Source organism: Aspergillus foveolatus (genome assembly GCF_047715535.1).
Source record: "Aspergillus foveolatus strain CBS 279.81 unplaced genomic scaffold BDW70scaffold_21, whole genome shotgun sequence".
Taxonomy (NCBI): Eukaryota; Fungi; Ascomycota; class Eurotiomycetes; order Eurotiales; family Aspergillaceae; genus Aspergillus; species Aspergillus foveolatus.
This window is the reverse complement of record NW_027396085.1, coordinates 327,839-341,370: the sequence shown is the minus strand read 5'-3', so window position 1 is coordinate 341,370 and position 13,532 is coordinate 327,839. Positions and strand designations below refer to the sequence as shown.

The window sequence follows — 13,532 nt, the reverse complement described above, 5'->3', positions numbered from 1 at the left end:
GTCACGGAGGGCCCAAAAAACAAGAAAACAGACAGAAAATTTGAAAAGAGAAAACAGCAGATGGTACACATTAGGCATTGTTTAGGAGGGGAAGGATAAGGCGGTGGGCGCCGGCGGCGACGCGCCATGATGGCATGCATCCAGAATATAGCAATAGATAGATCCAAACTTAATTACTTCGTAAGAGTCGATGACTGAGTAGATGCATGCTTCGCGTCTTATTCATGGATTCTTTACCGAGCAGGATAAAAGGCAGAAGAAGTTGGTCCAGCCTGGTTGGATCCAGTTTCTTAGCCCGGTGAGGTGGGCTGGACGTTTCAATGACGTATTGATGAGTGGTGACAGCCCGACCCTTTACTGCAGAAAACTAGAATCATCTCTTCGCCATTTCCTTCTGTACTCCGTACAACTCTTACAAATTTCAAGGGAGAACACAATCTCTACCGGTCTTTGACCCAGTCCTACCTTTTCGTCTTCTATCTTCACTTGTGCCCTCTCCTCGTCACAAGATGACCGTCTACATAGCTTCTCTGTACTAACCCCCACCATTTGCTTGCCCGTGAATCCCAGCCTGCTAATGCAACCAGGTTTCTCCCCTACACAGTCAGCTTCCGTCCTCCAGAGGAGCCTCAAGCCCTTCCCTCAAGCCCTCTGCCTCAGCATCAGGCTCCGGAGTCCGCGTCAGCCACGCCAAACCCTGCAGTCAGCTTGTTTGAAAAGCGGAACAAAACACCCAATGTTGGTCTTACTCCGGGCGCGACCACCGACCATGAACGCATCTTCACATCCGATCCAAACAAAGCTGCTGACCCAAACCCGTCTGAATACCCGTTCCCCACCCCCGACAATAGCTACGACTATGAACACTTGACGGAAAGTGAAGCGCATTCACCGGCCTGGGGCGTACGGACCGCACTCAACCAACCCAAACCGCAATCGGCGTTTCTGGCTTCCCCCTCGATCCTCAGACACCAAGAGCCACTGAATATATCGACAGACTCCCTCCCAAAAGTGGATGGCCCGTCATCGGCACCGCCGAAAAAGCACTTCAGGAAACCTTCTGCGCGTAGCCATAACCGAAAGCCCTCATTCTCCGAGAGCGAATGGAAGATCACAACGGCTGAACAGGGCAATGGTGGCTTACGCAACGCCGTACGCGCCGCCGCGGAGACCGGGCAGCTGGAAGACAAGGTCTGGGTAGGTACGCTGGGTATGCCGACTGATGCCTTGACCGAGTCAACAAAGGCGACGATATCCGAGAAGCTGGAGGGGGAATATGATTGTCTAATGGTCGATGTCAGCGACAGCGATTTCGACGGTCACTATACACACTTCTGCAAGACAATCCTCTGGCCCGTGTTTCACTATCAGATCCCTGATAACCCGAAGAGCAAGGCATATGAGGACCATTCGTGGGTTTACTATGTGAAGCTCAACCAGGTCTTTGCGGAGCGAATTGCCCGAAACTGGAGGCGGGGCGATACCATATGGGTCCAAGACTATCACTTGCTCCTTGTGCCGGCGATGCTACGGAAACTCCTCCCCGACGCGCAGATCGGCTTTTTCCTTCATGTTGCTTTCCCGTCCTCTGAAGTGTTCCGGTGCCTCGCACCACGCAAGGAGCTCCTTGAGGGTATGCTTGGGGCGAACCTCGTCGGCTTCCAGACAGAAGAATATTGTCGCCATTTTCTGCAGACATGCAGCCGTATTCTCAGTGTTGAAGCTACGAATGACGGGCTTCAGCTGGAGGACCGATTCGTGAACGTGACAAAGTTCCCGATTGGTATCGACCCCCTCTCATGGGATAAGCGCCGTAAAGCGGCAGATGTCGAGCAGTGGATCAAGACGATTTCCGATCGTTATGCAGGAAAGAGGCTCATTGTGGCTCGTGACAAGATTGATCAAGTGCGCGGCATCCGGCAGAAGTTACTCAGCTATGAGCTCTTCCTCAACACTCACCCCGAATGGCGCGAAAAGGTGGTCTTGATTCAGGTGGCTACAAGCACGACGGAGCAGCCGGAGCTGGAAGCCATGATTTCCGACATTGTCATGCGGATCAATTCTACGCACTCGACGCTTGCGCACCAACCTCTGGTATTCTTGAAGCAGGACCTTGCCTTCCCGCAATACCTCGCTTTGATTTCTGTAGCAGACGCGATGATGATTACTAGTCTACGTGAAGGTATGAATCTTACGAGCCACGAGTTTGTTTACTGCCAGGATGGAAAATACGGCGCCCAAAAATATGGATCACTTATTCTCAGCGAATTCACCGGTAGCGCATCTGTATTCGGCAACCATGCCCTACTCGTCAATCCTTGGGACTACCACCAGTGCGCAGACGCAATCCACACAGCTCTCTCGCGCAGTGAAGAAAAACGTGAGCAGGTATGGACACAGCTTCATGAGGCAGTGCTGCAGAATTCAACTTCGAACTGGGTGAAGTCGTTCAGTGAGACGTTAAGTCGGGTCTGGCATGAACAGTCGTCCCGTGAGATTATGGCTGTTCCCAGACTCCCTATGAATAAGCTTGAAGACAGGTACCGTCAGGCGAAGCGACGGCTCATAATTTTAGACTATGAAGGCACACTGGCATCCTGGGGTTCTCCGAAGAGCATCATCGTCACCACCCCCCAACGGGCAATCACGACGCTGGCAGACCTGACCGAGGACCCGAGGAATGTGGTGTATGTTATGAGTGCGCGGATGCCCGAGGAGCTGGAACGGCTCTTCCGACTAGTGTCCGGACTGGGCCTCATCGCAGAGAATGGATGCTTTATTCGCGAGCCGTACTCGGAGACGTGGTCGAAGCTTACGAACCAAGACCAGACCGATGCATGGAAGACTGCTGTGAGGCAGATGCTTGAGTATTACCGGCAGCGCGCGGAAGGAAGCTGGATTGAACAGCGTCACTGTTCTCTCGTCTTCCACTACGAAGCAGCAGAGGATCACGCGGCGGCTTGCCGTCTGGCTTCCGAATGCGCGGACCACATTAACGACGCATGCGCTAACCAAGGCGTGCACGCTATCCTAGTCGACGGGGTGTTGGTAGTGGAAGCAACCAGCACGAACAAGGCTTCAGCAGCGGAATTGGCCTGGCGGTCTTGTCTTAAGCAGGAAAATGACGCCGGTCGCCCCGACTTCTTGCTCGCTATTGGCGACAGTCGTGACGACGAGCCGGTCTTCCGGTGGGCGAACAAGTTAGAAAGCGCGCACGCAGTCAGTTACGCCATGACAGTCACGCTGGGTTCGAGAAGTACCGAAGCGCGGGCTACTTTGACTCAGGGAGTTGCTGGTATGTTCCTGTTTCATTGTGTTTGCGGCTTAATCATATGCTAACTGAGTCTAGGAGTTTTGACATCTCTAGAGAGACTGGCGAAAACATCGGCTAATCAAGGTGTTGCGTTGTAGACCACTTAGAACACATCGTGATTACCTACAAATATCGATAAAAGCATCTTTATGTATATTCATTAGAGCCATGAACTCGTGTTGGTAAAATAAGCAAGTGAGGATGGTAACCGAGTGAAGCAGAGTTCGGCAGCAGACGAGCCGAGGTAGATTAGTCTGTTAAGATCATGATTTAATGAAGCATCTCCTTTCCGTTACTACTCCCACACCATTCATTTTTGACATAACGATAATTCCCTTATTCCAAATGGGTTCAGGAACCGCCCATGGCGCCCAGTTTGAAGAGGCCATCCGTGTAACACCCCTCGGCCATAACCGCTACTCCGCATTTCTCCAGAAATCCTTCTGTATCGGCACAGGTACCCTCCCCCGCACCAATACCCCTTACTCGTGTTTTTGTCGGCCGCAGCAGTTGATAATGATTGATAGTACCTCATGGCGGCTACACGAGCGCGGTTCTCTACCGCCTCGCCCTCGTGCACTTTGCGACGGCCCATCCCAACCTGTATAAGGACGAGCCAGCAACCCCCATATCAATGCACTTGACCTTCCTAAGACGTACGGCAGAAGGTCCCGCAAAACTGCGGGTGCACGACATGAAACTTGGGAAGAGAACTAGTTCCCTGCATGTTGAGCTTCTACAACCTAAAGATCAGGCACAAAGTGGCACAGAAATCGACGAAAAGGAAATGGAAGTCAAAGTCGCCGGGTACATCACAGTCAGCCCCGCGAGCTCAGAGGTCGGAGTATCATCAAAAACAGAATGGGAGCTTCACCCGAAACCCGTGGGCGGAAGCCGAAGTGACGGCGGCATTGACTTCGACCGGCTATCCAAGACAGGTCGGGACGAAGCCTGGGCCAGACAGGACCCGCCATTTGCTCAATTCCGCAAGGCCACGACGCAGGTTGAGCTATACGGTATTGATCCGGCGCTGAAGAAGCGCAAGAATGGGATTGTGGATCAGTGGGCGAGGCTGAAGCCGGAGGGGCAATTAACAAGATGGAGCAATGAGGCCGTTGTGTTTCTCACGGACATGTTCCCCATGGCGCTGGATGGTTTTGACACTATGGCTGATGGAAGAGGGTCGGGCTCTGCGACTGCGGGAGCTGGGCCGACAGCCAAGTACTGGTTCCCAACTGTGTCACTGAGTATTGATTTTAAGAAGAGGCTGCCGGCGGCGGGCGAGGAATGGCTGTATAGCCGGGTCGTCACGAAGGAGGTGCGAGACGGGAGGACGGACTTGGACGTCACGATTTTGGACGCAAAGGGGGAGATTGTGGCACTGAGCACTCAGATCGGGTTGGTAGTGAGTGCCAGTCGGAACATTGGGAAGCGAGCCCGGTTGTAGATAGTCTATAAACTCTTTTCTATACGGGTATATAACAGCATGCTTATATACAGAAGGTAAGTATTATCATAAGACACTCTTGGCCAAAGTCAGTAACCAAAATGCCATCGCATCAACCATAATCTGTCCCTCCTGAACAACCTGCGCCTTCACCCACAACTTCCTTCCCTGCTTTGCAAGCACCTGGACTCTGACCTCGATCTCGCCGGGCACCGAAACAGGCCTCTTATATCGAATATCCAATTGCGATGTAAACATCTTAGAGCGGATCCGGCCGCCAGGCACACCTCTAGTAGCAGATGCGGTACCCACAGCGGTGGGATCATATTGCTCCCCCGCCTCCGGCGCATAAAGTGTAACACCTAAGCTCATGGCTTCGTCAATCACGGTAGCCAGAACGCCCCCGTGCGCGGTGGCCGGGTGGCCGCAAATCCCGGGAGTAGCAAGTTCAAGCCGCATGATCAGATCAGCGCCGGGAACGGGGATCAGATCCGCGGGAGTGGTGGGCGACGGCCATGAGGGAGGCTGGGAGGGGAGATTTGGTTGCAGATGCTCGAGCTTGAATGTGTGCACGGATGGGATGGTGGTTGCAGACGAAAGGGTTTCAGAAAAGAAGCCGTCTTCGCCGGTGGCTGGTTTGGGGAGGCGGGAGTATGTTGAGATCGGAGTATATTGGAGAGGCGGAGCGTGATTGGTGGGCATTTTTTTTTTCTTTTTCCCTTTATTCTTTTTTTGGGTCTTCTTCTCTTATCTATGCAGTTCTGCAATTTCACTGAGATTATTGAGGCCTTTTTTAAGTGTTTGGCTACGAGCAGCTAAATGCACTGGAGCGGCGGAATGGGTGGAGATTGAAAGTGACCTCGGCTACGACTTTCTATGAAGAACCGTTCTTATCTCGTCTGTGATAGTACTGGTAATAAATAATAATGCAGAGGACTCCGCAGAGCGGCCGCATAATTGGGGAATTAAGTAGCTTAAACCAGATGGACCTTAATACTTAAAGCCGGCTAGCTTGTTTACTCTAGTCGCTGCCGGATTCCGTTCCTGCCTTGGATACGCTCACCAGATTCCAGACTATTTATTTGACGCCCTGCCCCTTGGCCGCCCTCATTCCGGATTCTCCTTCGGTCGTACAATAGATCCCAAACTCCAATTCTTTCTGCAGGCAGAAATAACCTTCATTATCCATCATCTCTTACGATTACGACAGCATTCTATCGACTGTTTTGCTGCTCGAGATGATCTACACTCCGATCTTCCTTGCGCTCATCGCGCCCATCGCTGCCCAGTCCAGCTCCAACTGGACCCTCCCCGCTGGCTTTGATCTGAGCCAGGTCGACTCAACCACCAGAGGTATGGGCTAATTCTTCGTCCGCTGTCAAGGAACCTGCTAATTTCTGTAGCAAACTGGTGTCTCGCGGAGCGCAACAACTGCCCCAAGATTTGCGGTGGTGTTGCCACTGACAACCGCTGCGATCAGGTCCGAATCTAAAATCCTCGGTAAATTTATCCACTCGCTAATTTTTAATCTGTAGGACACCCTTGATTTCACCTGCACTTGCTCCAACGGCACCGATGCCAATGTAGGACTCTATCAGGGCACGATTCCGTTCTTTGTCTGCCAGGAAGAGTATGCGCAGTGCATCAAGCAATCGACCACCCAGGATGGCGACGAGGTGTGCAAGGAGGGTTTGAACAGCTGCGGAAGCCTTAATGCTTCTGCTGCCACCACCACTTCGACCACTACTACCACCTCGACCACGGTGACTTCTGAGACCAGCACCGCGACCGGCGACTCGAGCAACACCGAGGCAACGACCACCGACTCCAGCAACAGTCCGACTGAAACCGATGGGGCGATGCGCCTGATGCAGAACTATGGATTGGCTGGGTTCGCGACCGTGATGGTAGCCGCGTTCGCGCTCCTGTAGAGTAGTTGTAGATGAGTCTTTTGTGTAAAAGGGGATGGCTGGCTATTGAACATTATGATGATTATGAGTATAATGTAATTTTTTGATCAAGGTCCCGGTTCCAAGGTGGTAAATAAACCAAGTCGTAGCAGAGTGTAGATCTCGCCTTATAGCCATGGGCGGTGCCAAGAAGTCATCCCACAGAAATTTCTCCACCGCCAAAATCAAATCATCTCAACTGCACCCAGACTTCACCTCTGCTTTCTTACCTCTCTCCATCCCATCACCCGCCATGCCCGCCCCTTCAACCACCCTCCTGATCGAGGGTTCCTTCTCCGAACTCGCCGAGGAATTTGCTGCGTACCTCGACGCCCTCAACAAGCCCGAGGATACCACCGTCCAGACCGAGGTCGCCCCGCTGCTGCAACCCCTCCGCGAGCAAGAACAGAATGATACCCAGGTCGATCAGAGCAAACGGGATGAGGTGCTGAAGAAGCTGGTCTCGGCCGCCACTGTGCTCAACACGGCGCCGGAGAAGGGTGCGCCCTTCACTATATGAACTGCTGGAATCGAATTGCATACTGATTGTTTTGAGCCAGAGATTACACCCGCTTACAACCTCCTGATCCACCTTGTCCAGCAGGCCTCCGACCCTGACATGTTCCTCTCTCGCATTTGCTCATACCTCGCCAAGCCCATCCCATCCTCTCCTCAGTTCGGTGCCTCTCTTTCCATCGCCATCCTGTCCACCATCTTCAACACACTCGCCCCTACCGACTCCAGCCGATTCCACGTTCTCCTGGCCATTGTCACCGTGATCCGCCAGTCCGGCTCCTCTGCGGCTTTTGACGCTCTGAAGCCCCAATTGACCGCACAGCTGCCCAACTGGCGCTCCACCTGGGAACTTGACGATGAGGAGGCCCGCCGTCTGCATCTGGCCATCGCCGACGCCGCCCAGGCGGCCGGCGACCTCGACTGGGCTCAGACCCACGTTGTCGATGCTCTCCAGACGATTCCCCCGGCCGAAGCCTCATCCCCTGCAGCACGCGACCTCGCCGTGCGTGCTCTGACTTCGGCACTCACCCACCCGGCCGTCTTCGACTTCACCCCGTTGACCGCCGCCGATGCCGTTCAGGCCTTGCGATCTAGCGACGCACCCCTCTTCGAGCTGCTTGAGATTTTCACCGCTGATACCCTTGATGCCTACGAGGATTTCATCTCCACCACTCCTGTCGCAAACATCCTCCCTGACAACGCTTTGGCCCCCCATGCCGAAGCCCTGCAGACCAAGATCCGTCTACTCACTCTGGCCTCTCTTGCCGCGGCCGCCACAACCACAACAGGTCCGTCCGCGCGCTCTCTGTCATACGAGACTATTGCGTCCGCTCTTCGCGTGCCGCAAGAGGAAGTCGAAAAGTGGGTCATTGACACCATCCGTGCTGGCCTGGTTGAGGGCAAGCTCTCTCAATTGCGGTCTGAGTTTTTGGTCCACCGTGCCACCTACCGTGTGTTCGGTGAGAAGCAGTGGGCCGAAGTCCAGGGTCGTCTTATGGTGTGGCGACGAAGCCTAGAGAACGTCCTTGGCGTCATTCGCAGCGAGCGTGAGCGATTTGTACGGGAAGCTGCTGCTGCTGCGGCTGCGGCTGCTGCAGAGGGTGAGAAAGGAGACAAGGGTAACAAGGGACCGTCTGAGCGTCGACGTGCTCCCCAGGAGATAGCTGCCGCGGAGTAGACGCAACAAACAAAAAACTGATGAGATAAAATGTAATGACTATTCAAGTTCATTGGTTCTAGATTTGCTGAATAAACACCGGATTCGAAGTTCCAACAGCACAGTTCATATGTACATCTACCACAAGAATCTATAACCTCTTTCTATTCCGCGTTCATACATTTCCGCCTAGTCAGCTTCCCCGGTAGACAGCAAATTAAGAAGAAGGCTTCACCCCGCGCTTCTCAAAGCCAGCCTGAATTCGCTCATAAACCTCCTCAACTGTCCCCGTCGCAGCAACACTAATCACCTTGTCCTGCTTCTCAAACTCCGTCACAACAGGCATACTGGTCTCCACAAACGTACGGAACCGCTTTCGGATCGACTCAGCATTGTCATCATCCCGTCCACTCGTCTCCCCCCTCTTCAAAAGCCTCTTCTCCATAACCTCCTCCGGACAATCCAAGAAAAGTGTGAACTCCGACGGGCAAACCGTCTCCTCAAAGAACACCGCCTGGTCGAGCTTGCGCGGGAATCCATCAATAAGGAAGCGGGGTTTCGCGCTCGCATACTTGTCCTTGTTCGCGTCGAGCTCCGCGGCCATCGCGTTCGAGAGCAGTGCGACGGTGATTTCCATGGGCACGATCTTGCCCTCCGTGATGTAGTTCTTGATCAGAGCGCCGTATTCGGATTCAGGCCGAATTTGCTCAGCGCGGAGGAGGTCGCCTGCCGAGAGGTGGACGAAACCATATTCGCGGACGAGGTTGGCGGATTGGGTTCCTTTGCCTGAGCCAGGTCCGCCTAAGAGGAAGACGACGGTTGTTTTGGCAGGGGAGAAGCGAGGTGTCTTTTGGTCGGAGGACATTTTTGAATTTTCAATATTTGTTTCAGTAAAATTTGAACTGTTGCGGTGCGTTATTGAGACTGGAGCGTAGGTACTAGGTAGCTTTGTGGCGGGGTGCTTCGGTGAACGGAAATTATTGGGTGGTGTTTCGGGCTTGCTTTTCAGCGGCTCGGGACTTCGCGAGAGCGCCGAATGATGCTGTGCCGATAGCAAAGATGACTAGAAAAGGCACGATCTTGAACTGTGACGCCGACGTGGATGGGGGAGCTGAGGGCCGTGGGGGACGTGAGGTGGAATAGGGGCGGCGGATCGACAGGAGCATTATTATGGGTTGCGTGGCACAGGATAAGGAAGGGTTGAGATTATTGAAGCTCTGCTTGGTTGAGTACCAGTATACTAATAATACAGGTGTGGCTGGTGCCGTAACGAAACGGTGCTCCCTTTGTGGCTAGTGCTATAGTTGTGTTAGTAGATCTATAAATAGAGCCTATAAAACACAACAAAACGCATGTTTCCCTCTCATTTGATGCAGCTAATCTCTAAATAGAACCTTTGTTCAATCAAAAGTCAGGATGAAGAAACGCTCAGCCAAGCTGGAGCGCCTTCCAGGTAGGATTCGTACCAGGATATATAGCATATATTTGACACTCAGCCAGTCGAAATCAGCCGATTGTGGATGAGACCACCGCAACCACCATAATCTCACTCACGGACTCCTCGCATCTCGAGATCCTGAGACGCAGATCCTAGAGAGCCTAGCATACAAGAGTGGCAGGATCCAAACCCAGCTCTCTGTACCTTTCGTGTCCACACTGTTATATAGAGAAACGCTCTGCCTGTTGTATGACTGCACCCAGTTCGTACTAGCCTCGTCGGAGTGTGTCAAAAATTTTTTGGACACAGAGTCCCCAAACGCGCACAGGCAGTCATTAAGCACGTGGAGCTCTGCCACACCATCTACAACGAGCCGAGCTTGATGCAGCACCCGGAAGTTATGTTACGGAGCGACAAACTGGTACTTGTTGTGCGAAAGGATATAATTGAACTTGAAAACTTTGCGCGTGTTCATGTGGACATGACAATCTTCGATGCACTTATCGAGTTGGAAATTGGCGAGTCGTGGTCCCTGCCGCTTCTTGTTTTAGGCAGAATCGGGGGTGGAAAACCAGAGGGGCTGCAGTTCGTGAAGGTCTAATTAAGGGGCTCCCGGTTTGGGGAGGAGAAGCTGCGAGAAGTGGAAAAGCAGCTCGAGAAGGAGATGACGAATCTGGTCTCGATGCAAATACAAGAAGACAAGAGGCTTTCGGAAAGGTTAGCTGGACCCACGAAGGCCGGTAAGGCACTTGGGTTGATTTTCGACTAGAGGATTAACATGTGCGATGGACGACACCGTGGAGAAAAATCGTCTAATTAGTGAGGTGTTATGTACGTAATTCATATACAAGAAAGGAATGTAGTCAAACTTTCTATGTTGAAGCCATAGGCTGGCGTTCTGCCTCGTCCAACGGAATTTCGTGGTAAGACCTGGTGCGACGTCGTCGAAGGCAGTAGTATACAGCAGCCAGGACCCCAGCTAGGGAACATGTGACCAAGATGAAGACCAGGAGTCCTCCCACGCCGCGGATCATTTCGTACGCCTGGACTGCTGCTTTAGCTGCTTCGTTGGGGTCAACTTGTGATTCCATGTCCATGTCCATATCTGCCATGTCTTCCTCTTCCTTTTCCTCTCCCACATCCGGTTCTTCTTCTTTTGTCGAATACAGGACTGCAGGATCATCTGGAGCTGGCTGCTCCTCGCCCTGGAACCCGGCGAGTCGCCAGTTATTGGGTGTCTGTGTCCGCTGAACCTCAGATTTGCCTAGAACGTTCCCCTCCTTGTCCAAGGCTTCCACGGACACCCAGTCCAGGTATCCATCGGCAATGTACATTGTCTCAAAGTCAGTCTTGACCGTGTTACCAATCGGCACTGGGAGGCCGTCTTCTGAAGACCGTGCGTAAAACTGCCATGAAGCAATGTCCGTCGCCCCGTTCCAGCTGACATGGAAGATAGTGGTCAGGTCCGCGGATTCCGTGCCGTACACAGATGCAACAACATCTGGCGGCGTATTTGGGCGTCCGGTAAAAGGGTATTTGTAGGATCGGTACGATGAGAGGCGCGTGGAGACGAATTTAGCCTCCATCAGCAGCTTGCCGTCCGGATCATGCTCGCTGTGGTAGCCGCGCTCACTCCAGCCGACGAAGGTGTTGCCATTTGGCAGAGTCTGCACATTACCACGTAGCCGGGTCAGGCCGCCGTCGGGTCTGTTAATGCGCTTGATAACCCTCGCGGTCATGGGGGAAACAGTAGTGTCGATCTGCACGTAGAGAGCGGACGAGACGTCCTCCTCCGCCTCCAATTCGTCCGAGGCATTGTTCAAGAAAGAAATGACGTGATGCGTCCCGTTGGATTCGACGAACCGCGCATGATGTTGCTTGGAAAAGGTGAAATCCATGTCAAAGTCGTTGAACTTCCCGCCCAGCCGCCAGACAATGTCACCCTCCTTGGAGATGTAATAGATTGTGTTGGCGAATCGTGCCGATAGAAGGTAATCCCCAACCGAGTTCTTATCGGCTGAGTTGACGTGGATGTAGTCCCAGCCTGGCCGATCAGAAGGGTACGAATCCGTCGAGACTTTTACGGACTCGTCGACGAGGACGTTATTCAAAGTGCTCCATTCAAACAGAACCTCACCCGTCTCTGTATCAAGCTCAAGCAGCCCGCCGGCAATGATCCAGCTAAAATCCTGAGGGCGACCAAGCGCGGATAAATCCGAGTACTCGGACTTGTACAAGCAAGCAAGAGCGGTCTTTCCTCCATCGAGAACATTAAATTCGTGCATATTGAACGCACTTAGGTCGTTGATAACGCCAACTTTATACTCTTGCTCGTAGTGCTGGTCCAAAATGTACCCGTAGCCCTTGTCCGTACCGTCATCATGGTACTGATGCTGCAAGATAAATGAAAGATGAGGTTCACCGTCAATGTTGTTAGCCGCTTTGAAGTCGAAAGTATTCCGGTTATCAAACATGGGTGATCCGGCCCAGACGAGAACCTACAACATCAGCTTAGACTTATAGCTTAGACCGTTGATACATACTCCATCTCCATCATAGATATACGGTCCTACTTGGTATGGCATCCATTGCTTGGTAGGAACCTCCGGCTCGATGATTCCGTAGGGTGCAACGAACCAGTACCCCGGGGCTACAGCCTCCCGGTCGTGGTAGGAAATTTCGAACTTTAACGCTCGTACTTTTGGGAGCTGGAAGAAGTTAGCAGCTGATGCGCGACACGACCGCAATTCATACCGTAACGAAAGACATCAAATCATCATCGTCTCCAGCATCCGCGAAGACGCGGCCTAAGGTCAGAGACAACAAAATCGCAGAGAAGAGCATATTGAATGAGCGGCCAGGAAGGGTCCTTCCTAAGTGAAAATGGACAGAAAGACACGAACAAGATTACTCGGTATACCGCGGACAACTAAGTATTCAAGACTGTTGTCTCACCAGCACCGACCCCAGAATTGAGATTTGAACAGAAAAACAATGAAGACTCAGCGCCCTTGCTGAGTTCTTCAAAAAGGACAGAATACTGTTTCTGAAGAAGGAATCATGAGAGCGAAGTAGTCGGGAAAGGAGAAATGACTACGGAGTAAGCCTCCGCAGTCGCAAGAGTCGCAGCGCCAATCTCCGCATAGAAAAAAAAAACGGCCAGTGACAACGCAAGCGCTGATATGGAAGCTGACGATCGAACGGGGCGGACGCTCTTGGCACCGCCCTCGGTGGAGCTGACAAGTTGACAACTTAAACGAGGCAGCTCTATCGAATCTCGTATTCGGTTTGCAGCGATTGATGTTTTCAGGCGCAACTTCAATCACCCAGCAACCCATAAAGATAAAATGTGGCGGTTCTCGCCAGCTCGCCCGGTTGGCATCAAGAAAAAAAACATTAGGCAAAGATGACGGAAAACCGACATTGTGCCGAGCATACGTACTCTTGGGTAGTAGCGTACGCGATCTCCACCATTGAGACTCGTCTGCGAATTCGGAGCCATCGGAGTCGGATAATTGGCCTTGTGATCCCAGATCTGGAACTTGATTTTATGGTCTGAACGCATGGCTCGAGTTAAGCCTTCCTCCGGATGGTCTCGAATGCCTCGTGGACGTGTCCACATTATACGAGGCGAACCGTACCGTCCGGCCTGTTGTCCCATTGGCAAATGACAGCCTTGCAATCAGCCCCCCCGATCAGGGGGGTAATTCTTT

General features: G+C 52.6%; 7 protein-coding genes across 7 annotated transcripts; 4 read left to right on the top strand and 3 right to left on the bottom strand.

Moving 5' to 3' along the window:
* The first annotated feature begins 256 nt into the window (after positions 1 to 256).
* On the top strand, positions 257 to 3,604 carry BDW70DRAFT_135514 (putative alpha,alpha-trehalose phosphate synthase subunit TPS3). Its single transcript, XM_073736698.1, has 3 exons — positions 257 to 532; positions 588 to 3,295; positions 3,350 to 3,604. Exons 1-3 carry the CDS (start codon positions 510 to 512, stop codon positions 3,409 to 3,411), a joined length of 2,793 nt encoding a protein of 930 aa, XP_073596473.1. The 5' UTR covers positions 257 to 509; the 3' UTR covers positions 3,412 to 3,604.
* Positions 3,605 to 3,658: 54 nt separating this feature from the next.
* Positions 3,659 to 4,760, top strand: BDW70DRAFT_159624 (thioesterase family protein; the record flags this gene model as incomplete). The annotated part of the gene is made up of 2 exons (XM_073740725.1): positions 3,659 to 3,770; positions 3,841 to 4,760. 2 exons carry the CDS (start codon positions 3,659 to 3,661, stop codon positions 4,758 to 4,760), a joined length of 1,032 nt encoding a protein of 343 aa, XP_073596472.1.
* A 14-nt stretch (positions 4,761 to 4,774) lies between these two features.
* BDW70DRAFT_45747 (PaaI family thioesterase) lies at positions 4,775 to 5,696 on the bottom strand. The gene has a single exon (XM_073744053.1). It carries the CDS (start codon positions 5,460 to 5,462, stop codon positions 4,827 to 4,829), a length of 636 nt encoding a protein of 211 aa, XP_073596471.1. The 5' UTR covers positions 5,463 to 5,696; the 3' UTR covers positions 4,775 to 4,826.
* A 160-nt stretch (positions 5,697 to 5,856) lies between these two features.
* BDW70DRAFT_135511 (uncharacterized protein) lies at positions 5,857 to 6,805 on the top strand. The gene is made up of 3 exons (XM_073736697.1): positions 5,857 to 6,113; positions 6,164 to 6,240; positions 6,296 to 6,805. The coding sequence occupies exons 1-3, from the start codon at positions 5,999 to 6,001 to the stop codon at positions 6,689 to 6,691; spliced, it is 588 nt and encodes a 195-aa protein (XP_073596470.1). The 5' UTR covers positions 5,857 to 5,998; the 3' UTR covers positions 6,692 to 6,805.
* A 114-nt stretch (positions 6,806 to 6,919) lies between these two features.
* Positions 6,920 to 8,441, top strand: BDW70DRAFT_45687 (PCI domain protein). Its single transcript, XM_073744051.1, has 2 exons — positions 6,920 to 7,209; positions 7,270 to 8,441. The coding sequence occupies exons 1-2, from the start codon at positions 6,963 to 6,965 to the stop codon at positions 8,400 to 8,402; spliced, it is 1,380 nt and encodes a 459-aa protein (XP_073596469.1). The 5' UTR covers positions 6,920 to 6,962; the 3' UTR covers positions 8,403 to 8,441.
* Position 8,442: 1 nt separating this feature from the next.
* ura6 (uridylate kinase ura6) lies at positions 8,443 to 9,807 on the bottom strand. Its single transcript, XM_073744052.1, has one exon. The coding sequence runs from the start codon at positions 9,244 to 9,246 to the stop codon at positions 8,599 to 8,601; it is 648 nt and encodes a 215-aa protein (XP_073596468.1). The 5' UTR covers positions 9,247 to 9,807; the 3' UTR covers positions 8,443 to 8,598.
* A 748-nt stretch (positions 9,808 to 10,555) lies between these two features.
* On the bottom strand, positions 10,556 to 12,902 carry BDW70DRAFT_45681 (uncharacterized protein). The gene is made up of 3 exons (XM_073744050.1): positions 12,574 to 12,902; positions 12,363 to 12,527; positions 10,556 to 12,317 (listed from the first exon to the last, which is right to left on the bottom strand). Exons 1-3 carry the CDS (start codon positions 12,661 to 12,663, stop codon positions 10,692 to 10,694), a joined length of 1,881 nt encoding a protein of 626 aa, XP_073596467.1. The 5' UTR covers positions 12,664 to 12,902; the 3' UTR covers positions 10,556 to 10,691.
* Between the last annotated feature and the right edge of the window lie 630 nt (positions 12,903 to 13,532).

Coding starts and splice junctions, on each gene's coding strand:
- BDW70DRAFT_135514 (XM_073736698.1), top strand. CDS start 510: ATGACCGTCTACATAGCTTCTCT. Junction 533..587: donor ACCGTCTACATAGCTTCTCT/GTACTAACCCCC, acceptor TAATGCAACCAG/GTTTCTCCCCTACACAGTCA. Junction 3,296..3,349: donor TTTGACTCAGGGAGTTGCTG/GTATGTTCCTGT, acceptor AACTGAGTCTAG/GAGTTTTGACATCTCTAGAG.
- BDW70DRAFT_45747 (XM_073744053.1), bottom strand. CDS start 5,462: ATGCCCACCAATCACGCTCCGCCTCTCCAATATACTCCGATCTCAACA.
- BDW70DRAFT_135511 (XM_073736697.1), top strand. CDS start 5,999: ATGATCTACACTCCGATCTTCCTTGCGCTCATCGCGCCCATCGCTGCC. Junction 6,114..6,163: donor GGTCGACTCAACCACCAGAG/GTATGGGCTAAT, acceptor TAATTTCTGTAG/CAAACTGGTGTCTCGCGGAG. Junction 6,241..6,295: donor CTGACAACCGCTGCGATCAG/GTCCGAATCTAA, acceptor TTTAATCTGTAG/GACACCCTTGATTTCACCTG.
- BDW70DRAFT_45687 (XM_073744051.1), top strand. CDS start 6,963: ATGCCCGCCCCTTCAACCACCCTCCTGATCGAGGGTTCCTTCTCCGAA. Junction 7,210..7,269: donor CAACACGGCGCCGGAGAAGG/GTGCGCCCTTCA, acceptor GTTTTGAGCCAG/AGATTACACCCGCTTACAAC.
- ura6 (XM_073744052.1), bottom strand. CDS start 9,246: ATGTCCTCCGACCAAAAGACACCTCGCTTCTCCCCTGCCAAAACAACC.
- BDW70DRAFT_45681 (XM_073744050.1), bottom strand. CDS start 12,663: ATGCTCTTCTCTGCGATTTTGTTGTCTCTGACCTTAGGCCGCGTCTTC. Junction 12,528..12,573: donor ATTTGATGTCTTTCGTTACG/GTATGAATTGCG, acceptor AACTTCTTCCAG/CTCCCAAAAGTACGAGCGTT. Junction 12,318..12,362: donor ATATCTATGATGGAGATGGA/GTATGTATCAAC, acceptor CTGATGTTGTAG/GTTCTCGTCTGGGCCGGATC.